This window comes from Dendropsophus ebraccatus, chromosome 7 (assembly GCF_027789765.1).
Source record: "Dendropsophus ebraccatus isolate aDenEbr1 chromosome 7, aDenEbr1.pat, whole genome shotgun sequence".
NCBI classification, from domain to species: domain Eukaryota; kingdom Metazoa; phylum Chordata; class Amphibia; order Anura; family Hylidae; genus Dendropsophus; species Dendropsophus ebraccatus.
The window spans coordinates 1,312,612-1,338,970 of NC_091460.1; the positions used below are offsets into that span (position 1 = coordinate 1,312,612).

Genomic DNA, 26,359 nt, shown 5'->3' on the forward strand with positions numbered 1-26,359 from the left:
CACCCACAGGATGACTGAGCTGCTGACTGGAGAGGTTACACTGGGGAATGCTGGGAGATGATAGAGTAATCCAGGAGGCAGCAGGCTGGGGGGGATGACTGTGTGATCATTGTGTGTGTCAGGTTCCTATAAGGTGTCAGGATGTGGCCGTCTATTTCTCCATGGAGGAGTGGGAGTATGTAGAAGGACACAAGGATCTGTACCGGGGGGAGCAGCCGCTCATGATGGAGGATCAGCCGCCCGGCCTCACAGCACAAGGTAAGAGGAGACCTTCCTGATTCTACAGAGCAGGGGGGAGGGGCCCCTAGATCATCCTCATCCTCCCCCCATCCTCCTCCCATCCTCCTCCTCCCATCCTCCTCCTCCCCCCCTCCCCCCATGCTCCTCCTCCCATCCTCCTCCCCTCCTCTTCCCATCCTCCTCCCATCCTCCTCCTCCTCCCATCCTCCTTCCCCCATCCTCCTCCTGATGACATGTAGCAGTGTATAATGGATTGTCTCCCTGTGTGTTCCCTACAGATGGAGGCAGTGACAGGAATCCACCAGAGAGGTGTCCCCATCCTCTGTATTCTCAGGACTGTCCAGAGGGAAATGTCCCAGCAGACAATCAGCAGGTAGATGAGGCTGATGCTATAGCACTATATCTCTATAGCGCCCCCCGGTGCTGGTGGTTGTTGCTCCTGCACTCATAGATGTGATGAGGCTGATAGATACATGTTGCTGGTTTCTTATGTTGATGTGTTAGATTTTCCCTCCTGTCTGCTGGATTGTACTGAATTGTTCTATATGTCCCATCAGGGGGGAGATCAGGTGACTAATATTAAAGTGGAGGATGAAGCAGAAGAAGAGAGGATGAGGGGCGATCCCCCGTGTATGAGTGAGGTGAAGGAGGAGGAGGCGCCGGGAGCTGCTATACCAGGTATGGTATATGGCTGCTGATCCCCCGGTGCTGATACTGATTTCGCTGTACTCTGCACTGGACGCTGCAGCCGCTCACTAGTGGAAGTGCAGGAATATGTGATAATATATATATATATATATATATATATATATATATATATATATATATACATATATGTGTGTGTGTGTCTATATGTGTGTGTATATATATATATATATATATATATATATATATATATATACTAGAAAATGTACCCGGCGCTGCCCGGGTATAAAGTGTCAGTGTGTTAATTAGATTTGTTCTAAGGTGCCCAGGAGGCCAAGCTAAAGGTATTGTTTCCTCTGAGTTAATCAGTGGAATTAGTGTATACCTGTAGTGCATAGTTGGAGGGGTTCTGTATACCCACAATGTATAGTTTTTAGGGGTCTCGCATATCTGTAGTTCATAGTTGGGGGGGCTGTATACCTATAGTGTATAGTTGGGGGGGGTCCTGTATACATGTAGTGTGTAGTTTGGGGGGCTGTATACCTGTAGTGTATAGTTGAGGGAGGTCCTGTATACCTGCAGTGTACAGTTGGTGAAGGTCTTGTATACCTGTAGTATATAGTTGGTGCTGAAAAGCGGCAAAGCGGTCGGCACTACAGGACACCTGGGACGGGATTTTTTGGTGCTGTATACCTGTAATGTATAGTTGGTTGAGGTCTTGTATACCTGTAGTTTATAGTTTGAGGGTCCTGGATACCTGTAGTGTATAATTGGTGGAGGTCTTGTATACCTGTAGTATATAGTTCAGGGGTCCTGTATACCTGTAGTGCATAGTTTGAGGGTCCTGTATAACTGTAGTATAGAGTTGGTGGAGGTCCTGTATACCTGTAGTGTATAGTTTGGGGTCCTATATACCTGTAGTATATAGTTGGTGGAGTTACTGTATACCTGTAGTGTATAGTTTTGGGGTCCTGTATACCTGTAGTGTATAGTTTGGGGTCCTGTATACCTGTAGTATATATTTGGTGGAGGTCCTGTATACCTGAATTATATAGTTGGTGGAGGTCCTGTATACCTGTAGTGTATAGTTTTGGGGTCCTGTATACCTGTAGTGGAAAGTTTGGGGTCCTGTATACCTGTAGTATATAGTTGGAGGAGGTACCGTGCATCTGTAGTGTATAGTTTTGGGGTCCTGTATACCTGTAGTGTCCTGTATACCTGCAGGGTCTTTACCATTAGGCACCCATGGTCTGGTGCGTAGGGTAGCACCTTGCAGAGGGGCAGTACCCTCCCGTTCAGACTTGCAAGAAAATCTGGTGTCTTTTCGAGGGGGGTATGGCGGTATTGGTCAGGTCTGGTATAGCGGTGTTATCCAGTCACAGTATGGTGGTATTGATCAGGTCTGGTTTGGCAGTGTTATCCAGTTACAGTATGGCGGTATTGGTCAGGTCTGGTGTGGCAGTGTTACCAAGTCACAGTTTGGTATACCTGTAGTGCCCTGTATATACATGTACTGTATAGATGGAGTAGGGGGTCCTGTATACATGTACTTTATACAGGGCTGGCGTCAGCACACGGCTTACTCGGGCAAGTGCCGGGGCCCACAGCTGCTCAAGGGGCCCCCCGGCACTTGCCCGAGCAATGAGCCACTCACCGCATCGCCCGGACTCGCTGTCGGCACCGCTGACATCCGGGAGGGTGGGGGGTGCGCGCTGCTGGTGCGAGTGCTGGGCGGATGCGACGGGTCACCACTCTCCCTCTCCATGACGTCCAGGGCTGGGCCTTCCTCCGCAGCGCTGCATGGACGTGATCTACTCAGCAGGCACAGAGCGATGATGTCATTGCGCCTGCTAGAGGATCCGTCCCCGTGGCCTACAGAAGGGAGAAGCCAGGGAGAAGAGGACCCGTTCCCTTGATTAGGTGAGTATGATTTCTTTGTTTTGTTTTGTGTTGAGGCAGAGGAGGGGGCATCTACTATGGGGGCAGAGTAGGGGGCATCTACTATGGGGGCAGAGGAGGGGGCATCTACTATGGGGCCAGAGGAGGGGGCATCTACTATGGGGCCAGAGGAGGGGGCATCTACTATGGGGCCAGAGGAGGGGGCATCTACTATGGGGCCAGAGGAGGGGGCATCTACTATGGGGCCAGAGGAGGGGGCATCTACTATGGGGCCAGAGGAGGGGGCATCTACTATGGGGCCAGAGGAGGGGGCATCTACTATGGGGCCAGAGGAGGGGGCATCTACTATGGGGCCAGAGGAGGGGGCATCTACTATGGGGCCAGAGGAGGAAGCATCTACTATGGGGCAGAGCAGGGGGCATTACTATGGGGACAGTCAGGGCAGGGGGCATTACTATGGGGGCAGGGCAGGGGACATTACTATGGGGACAGAGGGCATTTTTACTATATGGGGGGGACAGCACAGGATCCTACAAACGGGACCCACATACCTCCTCACTTTACTGCACATGACACCAAGCAGCAGAATGACTACTGTATGGGAGCCTATGGGTGGGAAAAGGGAAGGAAGTTTCTGGAAATGTGCGGAGTCTAAGATGTTTGTCTGGCAGTTTCTGAAGAGATGAATTGTAACTTGAAGAAATCATCATGGAGGTCTGGGCAAGAGGGAGAGGAAACGAGAGCGATCGCCTCAGATCAAAGAAGATGTCACCTGTGAGTTACCGAATTACGTTTTATTTCCATTATTTTGTCAAACTTTATTTGGTAGGTGTGCCCTGAGGTGAAAAAGGTGATCAGCAGTGTATTATATACTTATTATCCTCCTGTATGAGTGTGTGTATATATGTGCCTGAGAGATAGATATATACACACTCATACAGGAGGGGGGATAATACGAATATAACACAGCTGATCCACTACACAGAATCAAGAGCTAGAGACCATCTAACAAGGAAGCCATATAATTTGCTATTTGAAGGGGCCCGTTGAGGCTCTCTTGACCAAGGGCCCACAAAAACCTGGAGCCGGCCCTGACTGTATAGATGGAGTAGGGGGTCCTGTATACCTGTACTGTATAGATGGAGTAGGGGGTCCTGTATACATGTACTGTATAGATGGAGTAGGGGCTCCTGTATACCTGTACTGTATAGATGGAGTAGGGGGTCCTGTATACCTGTACTGTATAGATGGAGTAGGAGGTCCTGTATATACATGTACTGTATAGATGGAGTAGGGGGTCCTGTATATACATGTACTGTATAGGTGGAGTAGGGGGTCCTGTATATACATGTACTGTATAGATGGAGTAGGGGGTCCTGTATATACATGTACTGTATAGATGGAGTAGGGGGTCCTGTATATACATGTACTGTATAGATGGAGTAGGGGGCCCTGTATATACATGTACTGTATAGATGGAGTAGGGGGCTCTGTATATACATGTACTGTATAGATGGAGTAGGGGGCCCTGTATATACATGTACTGTATAGATGGAGTAGGGGCCCTGTATATACATGTACTGTATAGATGGAGTAGGGGGCCCTGTATATACATGTACTGTATAGATGGAGTAGGGGGTCCTGTATATACATGTACTGTATAGATGGAGTAGGGGGCCCTGTATATACATGTACTGTATAGATGGAGTAGGGGGTCCTGTATATACATGTACTGTATAGATGGAGTAGGGGGTCCTGTATATACATGTACTGTATAGATGGAGTAGGGGGCCCTGTATATACATGTACTGTATAGATGGAGTAGGGGGCCCTGTATATACATGTACTGTATAGATGGAGTAGGGGCCCTGTATATACATGTACTGTATAGATGGAGTAGGGGGCCCTGTATATACATGTACTGTATAGATGGAGTAGGGGGTCCTGTATATACATGTTTTGTATAGATGGAGTAGGGGGCCCTGTATATACATGTACTGTATAGATGGAGTAGGGGGTCCTGTATATACATGTACTGTATGGATAGAGTAGGGGGTCCTGTATATACATATACTGTATAGATGGAGTAGGGGGTCCTGTATATACATGTACTGTATAGATGGAGTAGGGGGTCCTGTATACATGTACTGTATAGATGGAGTAGGGGGTCCTGTATACATGTACTGTATAGATGGAGTAGGGGGTCCTGTATATACATGTACTGTATAGATGGAGTAGGGGGTCCTGTATACATGTACTGTATAGATGGAGTACGGGGTCCTGTATATACATGTACTGTATAGATGGAGTAGGGGGCCCTGTATATACCTGTACTGTATAGATGGAGTAGGGGGTCCTGTATATACATGTACTGTATAGATGGAGTAGGGGGCCCTGTATACCTGTACTGTATAGTTGGAGTAGGGGGTCCTGTATACCTGTACTGTATAGTTGGAGTAGGGGGCCTACCAGTTATTACTGTGGATGTTGTGAGGCAGCTTCCCTAGCAACCATTGCTCCCTGTGAAAATGAAAGCAGTAATCCTATTGGTTGCTAAGGCTCCAACTGCCGTGTCTGCTGCAGCTAATTATATCACCTGTGTGTGCAGTGAGGAGATTTTCCCATTCATCTCTATGGGGCGCCTCTCTTTCCCCTCCCCCTCCCCTCCTGTACATCTGGCGGGGACGGGACCTTCGCAATAACCTTCCCGGGCACCCAATGTATCTGTGGGCCAAATTTGGGGTCAAACGGTTCAGGCGTTTGGAAGTCTATAGAGGACAGACAGAAGGACAAACAGACAGACAGACAAACAGACAGACAGAAGGACAGACTGACAGAAGGACAGACTGACGGAAGGACAGACTGACGGAAGGACAGACTGACGGAAGGACAGACTGACGGAAGGACAGACTGACGGAAGGACAGACTGACGGAAGGACAGACTGACGGAAGGACAGACGGACGGAAGGACAGACGGACGGAAGGACAGACGGACGGAAGGACAGACGGACGGAAGGACAGACGGACGGACTGTCCGTCTGTCCGACAGACAGATACTGATCTCATTTGTTTCCAGCAAAGTAGAAATGTTCCCGGTTACTTTGTACTTTGTGGTTTGGAAAGATGTCACCAAATTCCTTTTCACCTTAACAGAAAATCCTACCAAGAACCCTGAGGAAACCTTCATGTTATGGCTGAATTATAAAGAAGAGGCTGAAGGTGCGGAGCAGCGCTCCTCAGGAGAAGCCCTCCTCCCCCTTACTGTACATCCAGGATGTCACACTACAGATCTATCATATAATCCTCCTGACCATGAGGAACCTTCTCCTGACCAATCACACACTGCTGCCACAGGGACGGAGCAGGAAAGTGTTTACTGTGGTGAACATGGAAGTTGTGCAAAAAGGAAGCTGTACTTGTGTTCAAACTATGGAAAATGTTTTACTCAAAATCTTCCACAGGACAGAGGCTACAAAGGAGAGAAACCGTATTCATGTTCAGAATGTGCCAAATGTTTTATGAATAAATCAAAACTTCTTAGACATGAGAGAACTCACAGCGGAGAGAGGCCATACTCCTGTTCAGAATGTGAGAAACGCTTTAAAAATAAATCAGAACTTGTTAGACATGGGAGAGGACATACAGGTGAGAAGCCATACTCATGTTCAGAATGTGGCAAATGCTTTACACACAAAACAAGTCTTGTTTCACATGAGCGAAATCACACAGGAGATAAGCCATATTTATGTTCAGAGTGTGGGAAATGTTTTACGAAAAAATCATATCTTATTACACATGAGAGAATTCACACAGGGGAGAAGCCATATTCTTGTTCAGAATGTGGGAAATGTTTTACACAAAGGTCAGATCGTGAGAAACATCAGAGAATTCACACCGGAGAGAAGCCATATTCATGTTCAGAATGTAGAAAAAGTTTTTCAGATAAGTCAAGCCTTGTTAAACATAAAAGGAGTCACACAGAAGAGAAGATATATTAAAGCCTTCCTGCAAATGTGCAGTAAGGGTGTGTGTGAAGCAGGCTGGAGAGCCGTGCCTCAGCAGCGGAGTGCCACCATATATATATATATATATATATATATATATATATATATATATATATATATATATAATGTAGTATGGCAGCTGTCATAGGTGACGGATTAGTGGGATCTATTGTCATGGCAGCTGGAGGCAGGCTGCACCGATAGAGCCCGGAGCGTGTGGATCAGAGCAGGAGTGGGTGTGCTGCATGAATGGGAGGAGGTAAGAACACAAGGCGCGACCCCGCACCCCAGTTACCTTCCAAACCATCAGTCTCAAAGGATTGTCTCCAGTGGGTGGAAAAGCTGCAAGCGGCCGACTTGTCCACTGACATCGCTCCATCGCCGCCTTCAGGCAAGAGCTGTGAGTGCGGGAATCTTCTATGTAAAGTCTTCACAGCCCCCCTTCTACACTACATGCCCATCTAGCTGATATCCATAGGGAGGGGACGGACCCCGCACCCCAGTTACCTCCCAAACCATCAGTCTCAAAGGATTGTGCCTAGTGGTCGGAAAAGCTGCAAGCGGCCAACTCGCCCACTGACATCGCTCCATCGTCGCCTTCTGGCAAGAGCTGTGAGTGCGGGAATCTTCTATGTAAAGTCTTCACAGCTCCCCCTGGTGACCCCCCCCCCCCCCCCTAGTCCTCTGAACAAGTTACCGCACCAGAGGCCGTTGTATCCACGTCGCCTCGCTAACCTTACTAGTTTTCTGCTATACTGGCAATCATCTCTGAGTGCAAAACCACTGGTGTATACAAACATATGCCAACGCCTGTACTGTCACTTTAAGAAGTATTCCAACTAAAGTTACTGAAGTGGATGAGTTACCTGGGACTCCATCTTCACGACAAGGGACTAGAACTTTAAAGGGACGGCGCCACCTAGATTTTCTGTTACTGATTAGAGTTGGATATAAAACTTTTTTTTCATTTTTCTGATTTGTTTCAATTTGTCTGTAATTTTTATTTCAATTTTTGTACTTTGTTATGGGGGCAGCCATTCTGCCTGGGCTGCTCTTCACAACATTTAGCGAAATGCTTTACAGCCAGGCTCATGGACATAGATGACAATAGACAGACTCTGCCCCCTAGGGATGAATGTGAGACATTACTGAGTGCGCTTTGTGACCTGTGAAGAACCTGCGTCATGTGACCTGGTGTCACATGACGCTGCAATGCTGTACAGATCACTTTACAGCAGCCTCCTCTTATCACCACAGGGAGCTGCTATTGTCATCTCTACTGGAGTGACATGACGCTGCAGTGCTGCACAGATCACTTTACAGCAGCCTCCTCTTATCACCACAGGGAGCTGCTATTGTCATCTCTACTGGAGTGACATGACGCTGCAGTGCTGCACAGATCACTTTACTGCAGCCTCCTCTTATCACCATAGGGAGCTGCTATTGTCTCCTCTATCTAGTGGTGTCTCATGACGCTGCAATGCTGTACAGATCACTTTACTGCAGCCTCCTCTTATCACCATAGGGAGCTGCTATTGTCTCCTCTATCTAGTGGTGTCACATGATGCTGCAATGCTGTACAGATCACTTTACTGCAGCCTCTTATCACCACAGACACAGCAGGAAGTCTCAGCTTAGTTTTATCCCCAGTGGTGACAATGAGAACTGCAGGATATCAGGATTATTATATAATATAGAGAAACATGGAAAATTAGAAAAAATGTCACCAAAAATTCTCAAAAAATGTGAAACTTTATACAATCAGACGTGTTCTGATGAGACAGTCCCTGTAATTGGCGTGTGTCTGTGCCCCAGGGCGGGCTTACACCACTCGGTACTACAACCAGCCCCAGCTACCAGCACCTGGCTGCCTCCGGGTCAACGGCGACTAAAGGCTAATCGTATAAAGTGCCACATCCATTATTTTTATGAGGTTTTCTCGCTTGCAGAAATTCAGGGTGGCCCCGCTCAGTCGGCTCTCCCTTCCTGGCTCCTGGTACAGCTAGAAAAGGGCAGGTGAGAATACTCCTTTAACCCTTAGACGACCCAGGGCGTATAGTTACGCCATGGAAGTCTGTCCCCAGACGACCTAGGGCGTAACTGTACGCCCTGGGTGTTTCTCACGCTATGAAGCGTGCTCCAGAGCGGAGCGCGCTTCATAGCAGGTGGGGGCCGGCTGCAACCTCACCGGTAATGACACGCTGCAGCGATCGCGCTGCCGCGTGTCATTAACTCCTTAAACGCCGCGATCTCGGCGCGACCGCGGCGTTTAAGTGTAAGTGACAGGGGGAGTCCCCTGTCACTTACCGATCGGGACCCCCGCAGTCCCGATCGGTAAAACGGACTGCCGGAGGTCTCTCACCTGCCTCCGCGCGGTCCGATCGGCGCTCTGGTCACTGAGCCTGCACAGGCAGGCTCAATGAGCAGATCGCCGATAACACTGATCAATGCTGTGCCTATGGCATAGCAATCATCAGTGTATAAATCAGAGTACTGGATGTACAAGTCCCCCAAAGGGACTTCAAATGTGTAAAAAAAAAAAAGTTAAAAACACTAACACACAACCCCAAAACCCCTCCCCCAATAAAAGTCTAAATCACCCGCCTTTCCCATTATATAAATAAAACATATAAAAATAAATAAACAAATAAACATATAATATACCGTAGCGTGCGTAATTGTCCGATCTATTAAAATATAACAAGCGTCATTGCGAACGGTAAACGGCGTACACGAAAAGAGGGAAAAAAGTGCGCAGATTACCGATTTTATGTTACATTATATATATAAAAAAATTAATAAAAAGTGATCAAAACGTCCGATCTTCACAAATATGGTATTAATAAAAACTAGAGATCATGGCGGAAAAAATGACACCCCATACAGCCCCGTAGGTGAAAAAATAAAACCTTTATAAGCGTCACAATAGGCCCATTTTATTTATAATTAATTGCCAAAAAAAAGGATTTCATTTAAAAAAAATATATAACATTAGAGAATCTGCGTAACCTGCATATGGTTGTGTTCAGACTGACCTATAGAATAATTGTATCATGTCGCTGTTACCATATAGTGCATTACGTAGACACAGGAACCCCCCAAACGTTACCATATTGCATTCTTTTTTGCGATTTCACCAATTTATATCTTCATAAATAATATATTTGGGATTCCATCATACATAATATATTTGGGGTTCCATCATACATAATATATTTGGGGTTCCATCATACATAATATATTTGGGGTTCCATCATACATGATATATTTGGGGTTCCATCATACATGATATATTTGGGGTTCCATCATACATAATATATTTGGGGTTCCATCATACATAATATATTTGGGGTTCCATCATACATAATATATTTGGGGTTCCATCATACATTATATATTTGGGGTTCCATCATACATAATATATTTGGGGTTCCATCATACATGATATATTTGGGGGGTTCCGTCATACATAATATATTTGGAGTTCCATCATACATAATATATTTGGGGTTCCATCATACATGATATATTTGGGGGGTTCCATCATACATAATATATTTGGGGTTCCATCATACATAATATATTTGGGGTTCCATCATACATAATATATTTGGGGTTCCATCATACATAATATATTTGGGGTTCCATCATACATGATATATTTGGGATTCCATCATACATGTTATGGTAAAATGAAAGACGCCATTACACAGTACAACTATTCCTGTAACAAATAAGCCCCCACATGGCCCTATAGATAGAAAACTGAAAGTGCTGGAGCTCTTAGAAGGGGAGGAGGGAAAAACGGAAACACTAAGATCAAAATTTGCGCGGTCCACTGGGTCATTTTGGGCCTGGTCCTCAAAGGGTTAAAGGGGTTGTCCATCAGAAAAAAAAAATATTTCAAATCAACTGGTGTCAGAAAGTTATTTATATTTGTAATTTACTTCTATTTAAAAATCTCCAGTTTTCCCATACTTATCAGCTGCTGTATGTCCTGCAGTAAGTGTTGTTTATTTACATTCAGACACAGTGCTCTCTGCTGACATCTCTGGCCGAGTCAGGAACTGTTCTGAGCAGCAGCAAATCCCCATAGAAAACCTCTCCTGCTCTGGACAGTTCCTCAGCCAGAGATGTCAGCAGAGAGCACTGTGTCAGACTGGAGTGAATACACCACTTCCTGTAGGACATACAGCAGCTGATAAGTATGGGAAGACTTGAGATTTTTAAATAGTAGTAAATTACAAATCTATATAACATTCTGACACCAGTTGATTTGAAGGAAAAAATTTTCGCTGGACAACCCCGCGTAACTCTCACATTTTTTTTTATTGCGGAAATCAGTAGTATAAGCGATTTTAAGAAACTCTGTAATAGGTTTCATCAGCCAAAAAAGCCTCCTTCTGTACTCAAGAAGCAATCTCCCAGCCTCCTCCCCCCTGACTTCTTATCTGTGCATTATCAGGCAAACACGTCTTCATTACAGAGAAGCCAGGGAAGACGGGCTCTGCTCTCTCCATTGTATCCCTATGGAGGGGGGAGGGGCCGAGGGAGATGAGGGAGCAGGAAGAGGTGACATGAAGGTCAGCTGTTTGTAGACTCTCTGGGCACCTAAACCGCAGGATTCTGGGGTCAGAAAGGTCAGTGCTTATCTATGAACTTACTGAGAGAAGACTGCAGGGGGCACAGACATCCTGGATAGCAAGCATGGAGGAGATGCCGGCCGGCGCTATGACAAGGCCCACCCACCGTGTGCTGCAGTCAGGACCGACCCGCGGGGACAGGTGAGAGCTGGACTCCGTGGTATAGCGGGCTGGACTGAGGGCTAGTGTGATCGGCTCCACCCTCAGAATAAGCGCCAGCGGCATCTACCCTCCATCAGACTTCAGGTACTTTGCAATGACCACGGGAGGCGGCCAATGCTGCTGACTGTTTGGCTAACAATAAGATAAGGCTCGTTCAGACTGGCATAGGAACTATATACTGTAGACAGGTCACAGGAGGTGTGCTCGAGGGGGTGTACATCTCACCTAGGTTACTACACAGCGTCAGATGGTAAGTACAGGAGGGATCTGTGCTCAGCAGTGTTAGGCTAGGTTCACACTGCGTTTTCAGCATCCGTTTAACGCATCAGTTTTTTGCAAAAAACGCATGAAAAAACGGATTGCAAAAAACAGATTCATTTGTGTGCATCCGTTTTTCCATTGACTTCCATTATAAAAAAAAAACGGATCCGTTTTTTTTGACGGATCAAAACGGACCAAAAAACATTGCTGACCCTATTTTTCTGGACGTTAAAAAAAACGGATCCATTAAACGGATGCTGAAAACGCAGTGTGAACCTAGCCTTATGCTGCTGAGTTATTATTTATTTTTACCGGGCCTGGATTTACATGGAATGGCGGGTAGGTTAGTAGTGGGACCTGTCATTCCCTTCCCCCTCCGATCCAGTTTGAGTTTTTCCACCAGGTGAGCTCTGACCCTAATCAGCCTGAGAGGGTAAATGCTCTGCAGAGCTGCAGGTGGTTGCTCTCAGCCAGGAGGTATCAGCCTGTGTGTTTGGTGGGAGCTGTGAATGCAGCCGCTGCTGGAGCTAATACACACCCTGCGGTATCCAGGTGAGAGACGCCGCCATGTTATATAGTGTCAGATAGGTGAGAGACGCCGCCATGTTATATAGTGTCAGATAGGTGAGAGACGCCATGTTATATAGTGTCAGATAGGTGAGAGACGCCGCCATGTTATATAGTGTCAGATAGGTGAGAGACGCCGCCATGTTATATAGTGTCAGATAGGTGAGAGACGCCGCCATGTTATATAGTGTCAGATAGGTGAGAGACGCCATGTTATATAGTGTCAGATAGGTGAGAGACGCCATGTTATATAGTGTCAGATAAGTGAGAGACGCCATGTTATATAGTGTCAGATAGGTGAGAGACGCCATGTTATATAGTGTCAGATAGGTGAGAGACGCCGTGTTATATAGTGTCAGATAGGTGAGACGCCGCCATGTTATATAGTGTCAGATAGGTGAGAGACGCCGTGTTATATAGTGTCAGATAGGTGAGAGACGCCATGTTATATAGTGTCAGATAGGTGAGAGACGCCGCCATGTTATATAGTGTCAGATAGGTGAGAGACGCCGCCATGTTATATAGTGTCAGATAGGTGAGAGACGCCGCCATGTTATATAGTGTCAGATAGGTGAGAGACGCCATGTTATATAGTGTCAGATAGGTGAGAGACGCCGCCATGTTATATAGTGTCAGATAGGTGAGAGACGCCGTGTTATATAGTGTCAGATAGGTGAGAGACGCCATGTTATATAGTGTCAGATAGGTGAGAGACGCCGTGTTATATAGTGTCAGATAGGTGAGAGACGTCATGTTATATAGTGTCAGATAGGTGAGAGACGCCGTGTTATATAGTGTCAGATAGGTGAGAGACGCCGCCATGTTATATAGTGTCAGATAGGTGAGAGACGCCGTGTTATATAGTGTCAGATAGGTGAGAGACGCCGCCATGTTATATAGTGTCAGATAGGTGAGAGACGCCGCCATGTTATATAGTGTCAGATAGGTGAGAGACGCCGCCATGTTATATAGTGTCAGATAGGTGAGAGACGCCGCCATGTTATATAGTGTCAGATAGGTGAGAGACGCCATGTTATATAGTGTCAGATAGGTGAGAGACGCCGCCATGTTATATAGTGTCAGATAGGTGAGAGACGCCATGTTATATAGTGTCAGATAGGTGAGAGACGCCATGTTATATAGTGTCAGATAGGTGAGAGACGCCATGTTATATAGTGTCAGATAGGTGAGAGACGCCGCCATGTTATATAGTGTCAGATAGGTGAGAGACGCCATGTTATATAGTGTCAGATAGGTGAGAGACGCCGTGTTATATAGTGTCAGATAGGTGAGAGACGCCGCCATGTTATATAGTGTCAGATAGGTGAGAGACGCCGTGTTATATAGTGTCAGATAGGTGAGAGACGCCATGTTATATAGTGTCAGATAGGTGAGAGACGCCGCCATGTTATATAGTGTCAGATAGGTGAGAGACGCCGCCATGTTATATAGTGTCAGATAGGTGAGAGACGCCGCCGTGTTATATAGTGTCAGATAGGTGAGAGACGCCATGTTATATAGTGTCAGATAGGTGAGAGACGCCGCCATGTTATATAGTGTCAGATAGGTGAGAGACGCCGCCATGTTATATAGTGTCAGATAGGTGAGAGACGCCGCCATGTTATATAGTGTCAGATAGGTGAGAGACGCCGCCATGTTATATAGTGTCAGATAGGTGAGAGACGCCATGTTATATAGTGTCAGATAGGTGAGAGACGCCATGTTATATAGTGTCAGATAGGTGAGAGACGCCATGTTATATAGTGTCAGATAGGTGAGAGACGCCACCATGTTATATAGTGTCAGATAGGTGAGAGACGCCGCCATGTTATATAGTGTCAGATAGGTGAGAGACGCCGCCATGTTATATAGTGTCAGATAGGTGAGAGACGCCGCCATGTTATATAGTGTCAGATAGGTGAGAGACGCCGCCGTGTTATATAGTGTCAGATAGGTGAGAGACGCCGCCGTGTTATATAGTGTCAGATAGGTGAGAGACGCCATGTTATATAGTGTCAGATAGGTGAGAGACGCCGCCATGTTATATAGTGTCAGATAGGTGAGAGACGCCGCCATGTTATATAGTGTCAGATAGGTGAGAGACGCCGCCATGTTATATAGTGTCAGATAGGTGAGAGACGCCATGTTATATAGTGTCAGATAGGTGAGAGACGCCGCCATGTTATATAGTGTCAGATAGGTGAGAGACGCCGCCATGTTATATAGTGTCAGATAGGTGAGAGACGCCGCCATGTTATATAGTGTCAGATAGGTGAGAGACGCCGCCATGTTATATAGTGTCAGATAGGTGAGAGACGCCATGTTATATAGTGTCAGATAGGTGAGAGACGCCATGTTATATAGTGTCAGATAGGTGAGAGACGCCGCCATGTTATATAGTGTCAGATCGGTGAGAGACGCCATGTTATATAGTGTCAGATAGGTGAGAGACGCCATGTTATATAGTGTCAGATAGGTGAGAGACGCCATGTTATATAGTGTCAGATAAGTGAGAGACGCCATGTTATATAGTGTCAGATAGGTGAGAGACGCCATGTTATATAGTGTCAGATAAGTGAGAGACGCCATGTTATATAGTGTCAGATAGGTGAGAGACGCCATGTTATATAGTGTCAGATAGGTGAGAGACGCCATGTTATATAGTGTCAGATAGGTGAGAGACGCCGCCATGTTATATAGTGTCAGATAGGTGAGAGACGCCGCCATGTTATATAGTGTCAGATAGGTGAGAGACGCCGCCATGTTATATAGTGTCAGATAGGTGAGAGACGCCGTGTTATATAGTGTCAGATAGGTGAGAGACGCCATGTTATATAGTGTCAGATAGGTGAGAGACGCCGCCATGTTATATAGTGTCAGATAGGTGAGAGACGCCGCCATGTTATATAGTGTCAGATAGGTGAGAGACGCCGCCATGTTATATAGTGTCAGATAGGTGAGAGACGCCATGTTATATAGTGTCAGATAGGTGAGAGACGCCGCCATGTTATATAGTGTCAGATAGGTGAGAGACGCCGTGTTATATAGTGTCAGATAGGTGAGAGACGCCATGTTATATAGTGTCAGATAGGTGAGAGACGCCGTGTTATATAGTGTCAGATAGGTGAGAGACGTCATGTTATATAGTGTCAGATAGGTGAGAGACGCCATGTTATATAGTGTCAGATAGGTGAGAGACGCCGCCGTGTTATATAGTGTCAGATAGGTGAGAGACGCCGCCATGTTATATAGTGTCAGATAGGTGAGAGACGCCATGTTATATAGTGTCAGATAGGTGAGAGACGCCGCCATGTTATATAGTGTCAGATAGGTGAGAGACGCCGCCATGTTATATAGTGTCAGATAGGTGAGAGACGCCGCCATGTTATATAGTGTCAGATAGGTGAGAGACGCCATGTTATATAGTGTCAGATAGGTGAGAGACGCCGCCATGTTATATAGTGTCAGATAGGTGAGAGACGCCATGTTATATAGTGTCAGATAGGTGAGAGACGCCATGTTATATAGTGTCAGATAGGTGAGAGACGCCATGTTATATAGTGTCAGATAGGTGAGAGACGCCGCCATGTTATATAGTGTCAGATAGGTGAGAGACGCCATGTTATATAGTGTCAGATAGGTGAGAGACGCCATGTTATATAGTGTCAGATAGGTGAGAGACGCCGCCATGTTATATAGTGTCAGATAGGTGAGAGACGCCGTGTTATATAGTGTCAGATAGGTGAGAGACGCCGCCATGTTATATAGTGTCAGATAGGTGAGAGACGCCGTGTTATATAGTGTCAGATAGGTGAGAGACGCCATGTTATATAGTGTCAGATAGGTGAGAGACGCCGCCATGTTATATAGTGTCAGATAGGTGAGAGACGCCGCCATGTTATATAGTGTCAGATAGGTGAGAGACGCCGCCGTGTTATATAGTGTCAGATAGGTGAGAGACGCCATGTTATATAGTGTCAGATAGGTGAGAGACGCCGCCATGTTATATAGTGTCAGATAGGTGAGAGACGCCGCCATGTTATATAGTGTCAGATAGGTGAGAGACGCCACCATGTTATATAGTGTCAGATAGGTGAGAGACGCCGCCATGTTATATAGTGTCAGATAGGTGAGAGACGCCATGTTATATAGTGTCAGATAGGTGAGAGACGCCATGTTATATAGTGTCAGATAGGTGAGAGACGCCATGTTATATAGTGTCAGATAGGTGAGAGACGCCACCATGTTATATAGTGTCAGATAGGTGAGAGACGCCGCCATGTTATATAGTGTCAGATAGGTGAGAGACGCCGCCATGTTATATAGTGTCAGATAGGTGAGAGACGCCGCCATGTTATATAGTGTCAGATAGGTGAGAGACGCCGCCGTGTTATATAGTGTCAGATAGGTGAGAGACGCCGCCGTGTTATATAGTGTCAGATAGGTGAGAGACGCCATGTTATATAGTGTCAGATAGGTGAGAGACGCCGCCATGTTATATAGTGTCAGATAGGTGAGAGACGCCGCCATGTTATATAGTGTCAGATAGGTGAGAGACGCCATGTTATATAGTGTCAGATAGGTGAGAGACGCCATGTTATATAGTGTCAGATAGGTGAGAGACGCCGCCATGTTATATAGTGTCAGATAGGTGAGAGACGCCGCCATGTTATATAGTGTCAGATAGGTGAGAGACGCCATGTTATATAGTGTCAGATAGGTGAGAGACGCCGCCATGTTATATAGTGTCAGATAGGTGAGAGACGCCATGTTATATAGTGTCAGATAGGTGAGAGACGCCGCCATGTTATATAGTGTCAGATAGGTGAGAGACGCCGCCATGTTATATAGTGTCAGATAGGTGAGAGACGCCGCCATGTTATATAGTGTCAGATAGGTGAGAGACGCCATGTTATATAGTGTCAGATAGGTGAGAGACGCCATGTTATATAGTGTCAGATAGGTGAGAGACGCCACCATGTTATATAGTGTCAGATAGGTGAGAGACGCCGCCATGTTATATAGTGTCAGATAGGTGAGAGACGCCGCCATGTTATATAGTGTCAGATAGGTGAGAGACGCCGTGTTATATAGTGTCAGATAGGTGAGAGACGCCATGTTATATAGTGTCAGATAGGTGAGAGACGCCGCCATGTTATATAGTGTCAGATAGGTGAGAGACGCCGCCATGTTATATAGTGTCAGATAGGTGAGAGACGCCATGTTATATAGTGTCAGATAGGTGAGAGACGCCGCCATGTTATATAGTGTCAGATAGGTGAGAGACGCCGCCATGTTATATAGTGTCAGATAGGTGAGAGACGCCATGTTATATAGTGTCAGATAGGTGAGAGACGCCGCCATGTTATATAGTGTCAGATAGGTGAGAGACGCCGCCATGTTATATAGTGTCAGATAGGTGAGAGACGCCGCCATGTTATATAGTGTCAGATAGGTGAGAGACGCCGCCATGTTATATAGTGTCAGATAGGTGAGAGAGACGCCGCCATGTTATATAGTGTCAGATAGGTGAGAGACGCCGCCATGTTATATAGTGTCAGATAGGTGAGAGACGCCATGTTATATAGTGTCAGATAGGTGAGAGACGCCGCCATGTTATATAGTGTCAGATAGGTGAGAGACGCCGCCATGTTATATAGTGTCAGATAGGTGAGAGACGCCATGTTATATAGTGTCAGATAGGTGAGAGACGCCATGTTATATAGTGTCAGATAGGAGAGACGCCGCCATGTTATATAGTGTCAGATAGGTGAGAGACGCCGCCATGTTATATAGTGTCAGATAGGTGAGAGACGCCATGTTATATAGTGTCAGATAGGTGAGAGACGCCATGTTATATAGTGTCAGATAGGTGAGAGACGCCGCCATGTTATATAGTGTCAGATAGGTGAGAGACGCCGCCATGTTATATAGTGTCAGATAGGTGAGAGACGCCGCCATGTTATATAGTGTCAGATAGGTGAGAGACGCCGCCATGTTATATAGTGTCAGATAGGTGAGAGACGCCGCCATGTTATATAGTGTCAGATAGGTGAGAGACGCCACCATGTTATATAGTGTCAGATAGGTGAGAGACGCCATGTTATATAGTGTCAGATAGGTGAGAGACGCCATGTTATATAGTGTCAGATAGGTGAGAGACGCCATGTTATATAGTGTCAGATAGGTGAGAGACGCCATGTTATATAGTGTCAGATAGGTGAGAGACGCCATGTTATATAGTGTCAGATAGGTGAGAGACGCCATGTTATATAGTGTCAGATAGGTGAGAGACGCCGCCATGTTATATAGTGTCAGATAGGTGAGAGAGACGCCGCCATGTTATATAGTGTCAGATAGGTGAGAGACGCCGCCATGTTATATAGTGTCAGATAGGTGAGAGACGCCGCCATGTTATATAGTGTCAGATAGGTGAGAGACGCCGCCATGTTATATAGTGTCAGATAGGTGAGAGACGCCGCCATGTTATATAGTGTCAGATAGGTGAGAGACGCCGCCATGTTATATAGTGTCAGATAGGTGAGAGACGCCGCCATGTTATATAGTGTCAGATAGGTGAGAGAGACGCCGCCATGTTATATAGTGTCAGATAGGTGAGAGACGCCATGTTATATAGTGTCAGATAGGTGAGAGACGCCGCCATGTTATATAGTGTCAGATAGGTGAGAGACGCCGCCATGTTATATAGTGTCAGATAGGAGAGACGCCATGTTATATAGTGTCAGATAGGTGAGAGACGCCATGTTATATAGTGTCAGATAGGTGAGAGACGCCGCCATGTTATATAGTGTCAGATAGGTGAGAGACGCCATGTTATATAGTGTCAGATAGGTGAGAGACGCCGTGTTATATAGTGTCAGATAGGTGAGAGACGCCGTGTTATATAGTGTCAGATAGGTGAGAGAGACGCCATGTTATATAGTGTCAGATAGGTGAGAGACGCCATGTTATATAGTGTCAGATAGGTGAGAGACGCCGCCGTGTTATATAGTGTCAGATAGGTGAGAGACGCCGCCATGTTATATAGTGTCAGATAGGTGAGAGACGCCATGTTATATAGTGTCAGATAGGTGAGAGACGCCGCCATGTTATATAGTGTCAGATAGGTGAGAGACGCCATGTTATATAGTGTCAGATAGGTGAGAGACGCCGCCATGTTATATAGTGTCAGATAGGTGAGAGACGCCATGTTATATAGTGTCAGATAGGTGAGAGACGCCATGTTATATAGTGTCAGATAGGTGAGAGACGCCATGTTATATAGTGTCAGATAGGTGAGAGACGCCATGTTATATAGTGTCAGATAGGTGAGAGACGCCATGTTATATAGTGTCAGATAGGTGAGAGACGCCATGTTATATAGTGTCAGATAGGTGAGAGACGCCGTGTTATATAGTGTCAGATAGGTGAGAGACGCCGTGTTATATAGTGTCAGATAGGTGAGAGACGCCGTGTTATATAGTGTCAGATAGGTGAGAGACGCCATGTTATATAGTGTCAGATAGGTGAGAGACGCCGCCATGTTATATAGTGTCAGATAGGTGAGAGACGCCGCCATGTTATATAGTGTCAGATAGGTGAGAGACGCCGCCATGTTATATAGTGTCAGATAGGTGAGAGACGCCATGTTATATAGTGTCAGATAGGAGAGAGACGCCATGTTATATAGTGTCAGATAGGAGAGAGACGCCATGTTATATAGTGTCAGATAGGAGAGAGACGCCATGTTATATAGTGTCAGATAGGTGAGAGACGCCATGTTATATAGTGTCAGATAGGTGAGAGACGCCGCCATGTTATATAGTGTCAGATAGGTGAGAGACGCCGCCATGTTATATAGTGTCAGATAGGTGAGAGACGCCGCCATGTTATATAGTGTCAGATAGGTGAGAGACGCCATGTTATATAGTGTCAGATAGGTGAGAGACGCCGTGTTATATAGTGTCAGATAGGTGAGAGACGCCGCCATGTTATATAGTGTCAGATAGGTGAGAGACGCCGCCATGTTATATAGTGTCAGATAGGTGAGAGACGCCGCCATGTTATATAGTGTCAGATAGGTGAGAGACGCCGCCATGTTATATAGTGTCAGATAGGTGAGAGACGCCGTGTTATATAGTGTCAGATAGGTGAGAGACGCCGCCATGTTATATAGTGTCAGATAGGTGAGAGACGCCGTGTTATATAGTGTCAGATAGGTGAGAGACGCCGCCATGTTATATAGTGTCAGATAGGTGAGAGACGCCATGTTATATAGTGTCAGATAGGTGAGAGACGCCATGTTATATAGTGTCAGATAGGTGAGAGACGCCGCCATGTTATATAGTGTCAGATAGGTGAGAGACGCCGTGTTATATAGTGTCAGATAGGTGAGAGACGCCATGTTATATAGTGTCAGATAGGTGAGAGACGCCGCCATGTTATATAGTGTCAGATAGGTGAGAGACGCCGCCATGTTATATAGTGTCAGATAGGTGAGAGACGCCGCCATGTTATATAGTGTCAGATAGGTGAGAGACGCCGCCATGTTATATAGTGTCAGATAGGTGAGAGACGCCATGTTATATAGTGTCAGATAGGTGAGAGACGCCATGTTATATAGTGTCAGATAGGTGAGAGACGCCGCCATGTTATATAGTGTCAGATAGGTGAGAGACGCCGCCATGTTATATAGTGTCAGATAGGTGAGAGACGCCGCCATGTTATATAGTGTCAGATAGGTGAGAGACGCCGCCATGTTATATAGTGTCAGATAGGTGAGAGACGCCGCCATGTTATATAGTGTCAGATAGGTGAGAGACGCCGCCATGTTATATAGTGTCAGATAGGTGAGAGACGCCATGTTATATAGTGTCAGATAGGTGAGAGACGCCGCCATGTTATATAGTGTCAGATAGGTGAGAGACGCCGCCATGTTATATAGTGTCAGATAGGTGAGAGACGCCATGTTATATAGTGTCAGATAGGTGAGAGACGCCGCCATGTTATATAGTGTCAGATAGGTGAGAGACGCCGTGTTATATAGTGTCAGATAGGTGAGAGACGCCGTGTTATATAGTGTCAGATAGGTGAGAGACGCCGCCATGTTATATAGTGTCAGATAGGTGAGAGACGCCATGTTATATAGTGTCAGATAGGTGAGAGAGACGCCGCCATGTTATATAGTGTCAGATAGGTGAGAGACGCCATGTTATATAGTGTCAGATAGGTGAGAGACGCCGCCATGTTATATAGTGTCAGATAGGTGAGAGACGCCGCCATGTTATATAGTGTCAGATAGGTGAGAGACGCCGCCATGTTATATAGTGTCAGATAGGTGAGAGACGCCGCCATGTTATATAGTGTCAGATAGGTGAGAGACGCCGTGTTATATAGTGTCAGATAGGTGAGAGACGCCGTGTTATATAGTGTCAGATAGGTGAGAGAGACGCCGCCATGTTATATAGTGTCAGATAGGTGAGAGACGCCGCCATGTTATATAGTGTCAGATAGGTGAGAGACGCCGCCATGTTATATAGTGTCAGATAGGTGAGAGACGCCGCCATGTTATATAGTGTCAGATAGGTGAGAGACGCCGCCATGTTATATAGTGTCAGATAGGTGAGAGACGCCATGTTATATAGTGTCAGATAGGTGAGAGACGCCATGTTATATAGTGTCAGATAGGTGAGAGACGCCATGTTATATAGTGTCAGATAGGTGAGAGACGCCATGTTATATAGTGTCAGATAGGTGAGAGACGCCATGTTATATAGTGTCAGATAGGTGAGAGACGCCGTGTTATATAGTGTCAGATAGGTGAGAGACGCCGCCATGTTATATAGTGTCAGATAGGTGAGAGACGCCGCCATGTTATATAGTGTCAGATAGGTGAGAGACGCCGCCATGTTATATAGTGTCAGATAGGTGAGAGACGCCGCCATGTTATATAGTGTCAGATAGGTGAGAGACGCCATGTTATATAGTGTCAGATAGGTGAGAGACGCCATGTTATATAGTGTCAGATAGGTGAGAGACGCCGCCATGTTATATAGTGTCAGATAGGTGAGAGACGCCGCCATGTTATATAGTGTCAGATAGGTGAGAGACGCCATGTTATATAGTGTCAGATAGGTGAGAGACGCCGTGTTATATAGTGTCAGATAGGTGAGAGACGCCGCCATGTTATATAGTGTCAGATAGGTGAGAGACGTCATGTTATATAGTGTCAGATAGGTGAGAGACGCCGCCATGTTATATAGTGTCAGATAGGTGAGAGACGTCATGTTATATAGTGTCAGATAGGTGAGAGACGCCATGTTATATAGTGTCAGATAGGTGAGAGACGCCGCCATGTTATATAGTGTCAGATAGGTGAGAGACGCCGCCATGTTATATAGTGTCAGATAGGTGAGAGACGCCGCCATGTTATATAGTGTCAGATAGGTGAGAGACGCCATGTTATATAGTGTCAGATAGGTGAGAGACGCCATGTTATATAGTGTCAGATAGGTGAGAGACGCCATGTTATATAGTGTCAGATAGGTGAGAGACACCGCCATGTTATATAGTGTCAGATAGGTGAGAGAGACGCCGCCATGTTATATAGTGTCAGATAGGTGAGAGACGCCGCCATGTTATATAGTGTCAGATAGGTGAGAGACGCCGCCATGTTATATAGTGTCAGATAGGTGAGAGACGCCGCCATGTTATATAGTGTCAGATAGGTGAGAGACGCCATGTTATATAGTGTCAGATAGGTGAGAGACGCCATGTTATATAGTGTCAGATAGGTGAGAGACGCCGCCATGTTATATAGTGTCAGATAGGTGAGAGACGCCGCCATGTTATATAGTGTCAGATAGGTGAGAGACGCCGCCATGTTATATAGTGTCAGATAGGTGAGAGACGCCGCCATGTTATATAGTGTCAGATAGGTGAGAGACGCCGCCATGTTATATAGTGTCAGATAGGTGAGAGACGCCGCCCTGTTATATAGTGTCAGATAGGTGAGAGACGCCGCCATGTTATATAGTGTCAGATAGGTGAGAGACGCCGCCATGTTATATAGTGTCAGATAGGTGAGAGACGCCGCCATGTTATATAGTGTCAGATAGGTGAGAGACGCCATGTTATATAGTGTCAGATAGGTGAGAGACGCCGCCATGTTATATAGTGTCAGATAGGTGAGAGACGCCGTGTTATATAGTGTCAGATAGGTGAGAGACGCCGTGTTATATAGTGTCAGATAGGTGAGAGACGCCGCCATGTTATATAGTGTCAGATAGGTGAGAGACGCCGTGTTATATAGTGTCAGATAGGTGAGAGACGCCGCCATGTTATATAGTGTCAGATAGGTGACAGACGCCGCCATGTTATATAGTGTCAGATAGGTGAGAGACGCCGCCATGTTATATAGTGTCAGATAGGTGAGAGACGCCGCCATGTTATATAGTGTCAGATAGGTGAGAGACGCCGCCATGTTATATAGTGTCAGATAGGTGAGAGACGCCGCCATGTTATATAGTGTCAGATAGGTGAGAGACGCCGCCATGTTATATAGTGTCAGATAGGTGAGAGACGCCGCCATGTTATATAGTGTCAGATAGGTGAGAGACGCCGCCATGTTATATAGTGTCAGATAGGTGAGAGACGCCGCCATGTTATATAGTGTCAGATAGGTGAGAGACGCCGCCATGTTATATAGTGTCAGATAGGTGAGAGACGCCATGTTATATAGTGTCAGATAGGTGAGAGACGCCGCCATGTTATATAGTGTCAGATAGGTGAGAGACGCCGCCATGTTATATAGTGTCAGATAGGTGAGAGACGCCATGTTATATAGTGTCAGATAGGTGAGAGACGCCATGTTATATAGTGTCAGATAGGTGAGAGACGCCGCCATGTTATATAGTGTCAGATAGGTGAGAGACGCCGCCATGTTATATAGTTGTAATGCCAGAAGGTTCTGCTGCAGTATTAGAGCATAAAGGTTGGAGGTTATCACCTCCGTCCAGCAGAGGGAGTCAGTTCCCAGCTAGGAGTAACAGAGGTAACTGGGGAAGGAAGAGCCAGAGACTCAGGAAGTGTCACCCACCCAGTTCCTGGAGAGAGAGAAGATTCCAGTGCTGGAGGTCAAGGGCAGTGACCTGTGCCAGAGCTAAAGAGATCTGTGACAAGGTGATCCACAGAAAGCAGGACAGCTCAGCCAGGTCCATAAGAGCTACAGCAGACAGAGCAGTGCGCAGCAGTGAGGGAAGAGAGCAACACAGCCCAGTGCTAGCAAGTGGAGTGCAGCGCACCTGGGACAAAGAGACACTGACACAGGAGTGTCCAGCCAGCCTCATCACTGCAGCAAGGAGAGAGGTACTGCTTAGGGGAGACAGAGCTGGTGCTGCAGGGGAGCCCATTGTTACCAGCAGAGTCAGGAAGTGGGGCCCCCTGAGAGACTGTATATAGTTGTGCTACACCACATAGACTGAAGTGATATCCTCCCTGCTACTTACCTAGCTTCATAAAGAGACAGTGTTCCTGTTCAGTAAGAATCTACCTGTTATACAAGTTAAAGAATTGGTTGTACTGCTGAATTATCTACAGTAAAGTTATCCCAACATTACTCAGCTGTCAGAGTGAGTTTGTCGCCATCCACCTGCACCCCTTACACGTGGCGTAGTCGGCAGGATGGAAATGGATATGGCGACAGAAGGCACAACATCATCTGTTAGCGGCATGCAGACCATGATTCCAGTGGGGGCGCTACTGAGTCATCTGCCTAAGTTTAATGGATCCAGTGTGTTACTAGAGGACTGGAGAGAGAGGCTGGAGGGAGCCGCACGCCTGTGTAATATTGCCCCACATCTGAGAGCAGAGCTAGCCTTGAACACATTAGAAGGGGAAGCCAGAAAAACAGTATTGCTACAACCAGCAAGGCTGAGACAGACGTTTGAACAGATCTCAAGCATCCTTGAAGATGTGTATGGGGATACAACATCTGAAGCTATGCTGAGGAAGAAATTCTTCACCAGATATCAGGGGGAAGATGAGTCATTGCCCCAGTATGCAAATGGCTTGCAAGAGCTTATGGCCACATTACAAAGAAAAGAAGGACGGGGAGCCACCTCCTTTACTAATGCGGAAGTAGTGTTGCGTGATCAGTTTCTTCTCGGCCTGAGGAGCCAGCCTTTAAGGAGAACCCTACGTGAGAGATTCAAGCTAGAGCCACACTCAACCTTACATGAGGTGCTTAAGGAAGCTATTACTCTGGAAAAGGAGGAACAAGGTACTATTGTCACAATAGCCCAGCAAGCAGAGGTGCTGCCAGTCAAAGAGAAAAGTATGGAGGCACGTGTCTCATCATTGGAAGAAGTGATAAGAGAACTCAAGGAGGCACTGACTATAACAGTGGAGACGGCTGCACCTCAGACTCATTACCGAGGGGAGTCCTGTCCTGCATCCAGACAGTCCTACAGAGAGGCTCAACCTGCAAGAAGATGCTGGACATGTAATCAGGAGGGGCACCTAGCCAGAAACTGCCCCAACCGTGGCTTTGTCAGCAACAGGAGAGATTTAAACTAGTTCCACCTGCGATTGAGGGGCGAATCGCAGGAGGAAGTACAGGTTTGTGCCCCCTTCTGGAAGCTATGGACTTAGTAGGAGAAAGTCCAGTCGTTAGAGCCAAGTTTAATGGAATAGAACTGTCCTGTCTACTAGACACGGGGTCACAAGTGACGACAATGGCCAGGAAAGTCTTTGAGACTTACTTTCCCTCCTCCTTGCACCAGGGAAGTACAGAATGGGTAAATCTTAAAGCTGCCAATAGTCTGCCTATTCCAATAGTTGGAGTCATGCAAGTTGACATTGAGCTTTGGGGCCGATTTATGAAGAAGAAAGGAGTGGTGGTGGTACAGAGTGCAATGGACCCAGAAGTCCCTGTGATAT

General features: G+C 46.3%; 2 protein-coding genes across 2 annotated transcripts in view; one reads left to right on the forward strand and one right to left on the reverse strand.

Moving 5' to 3' along the window:
• LOC138797158 (zinc finger protein ZFP2-like) overlaps window positions 1-26,359 on the reverse strand; it is a 427,215-nt gene that overhangs the window by 335,289 nt on the left and 65,567 nt on the right. The gene's annotated exons all lie outside the window — the stretch shown is intronic.
• LOC138797188 (zinc finger protein 501-like) lies at window positions 701-6,854 on the forward strand. Its single transcript, XM_069977027.1, has 2 exons — window positions 701-918; window positions 5,938-6,854. The coding sequence occupies exons 1-2, from the start codon at window positions 714-716 to the stop codon at window positions 6,780-6,782; spliced, it is 1,050 nt and encodes a 349-aa protein (XP_069833128.1). The 5' UTR covers window positions 701-713; the 3' UTR covers window positions 6,783-6,854.

Excerpts from the sequence above, each read along its gene's own strand:
- LOC138797188 (XM_069977027.1), top strand. The coding sequence starts at position 714 with ATGTTGCTGGTTTCTTATGTTGATGTGTTAGATTTTCCCTCCTGTCTG. Across the intron at positions 919-5,937 it reads GCCGGGAGCTGCTATACCAG|AAAATCCTACCAAGAACCCT; the intron begins GTATGGTATATG and ends TCACCTTAACAG.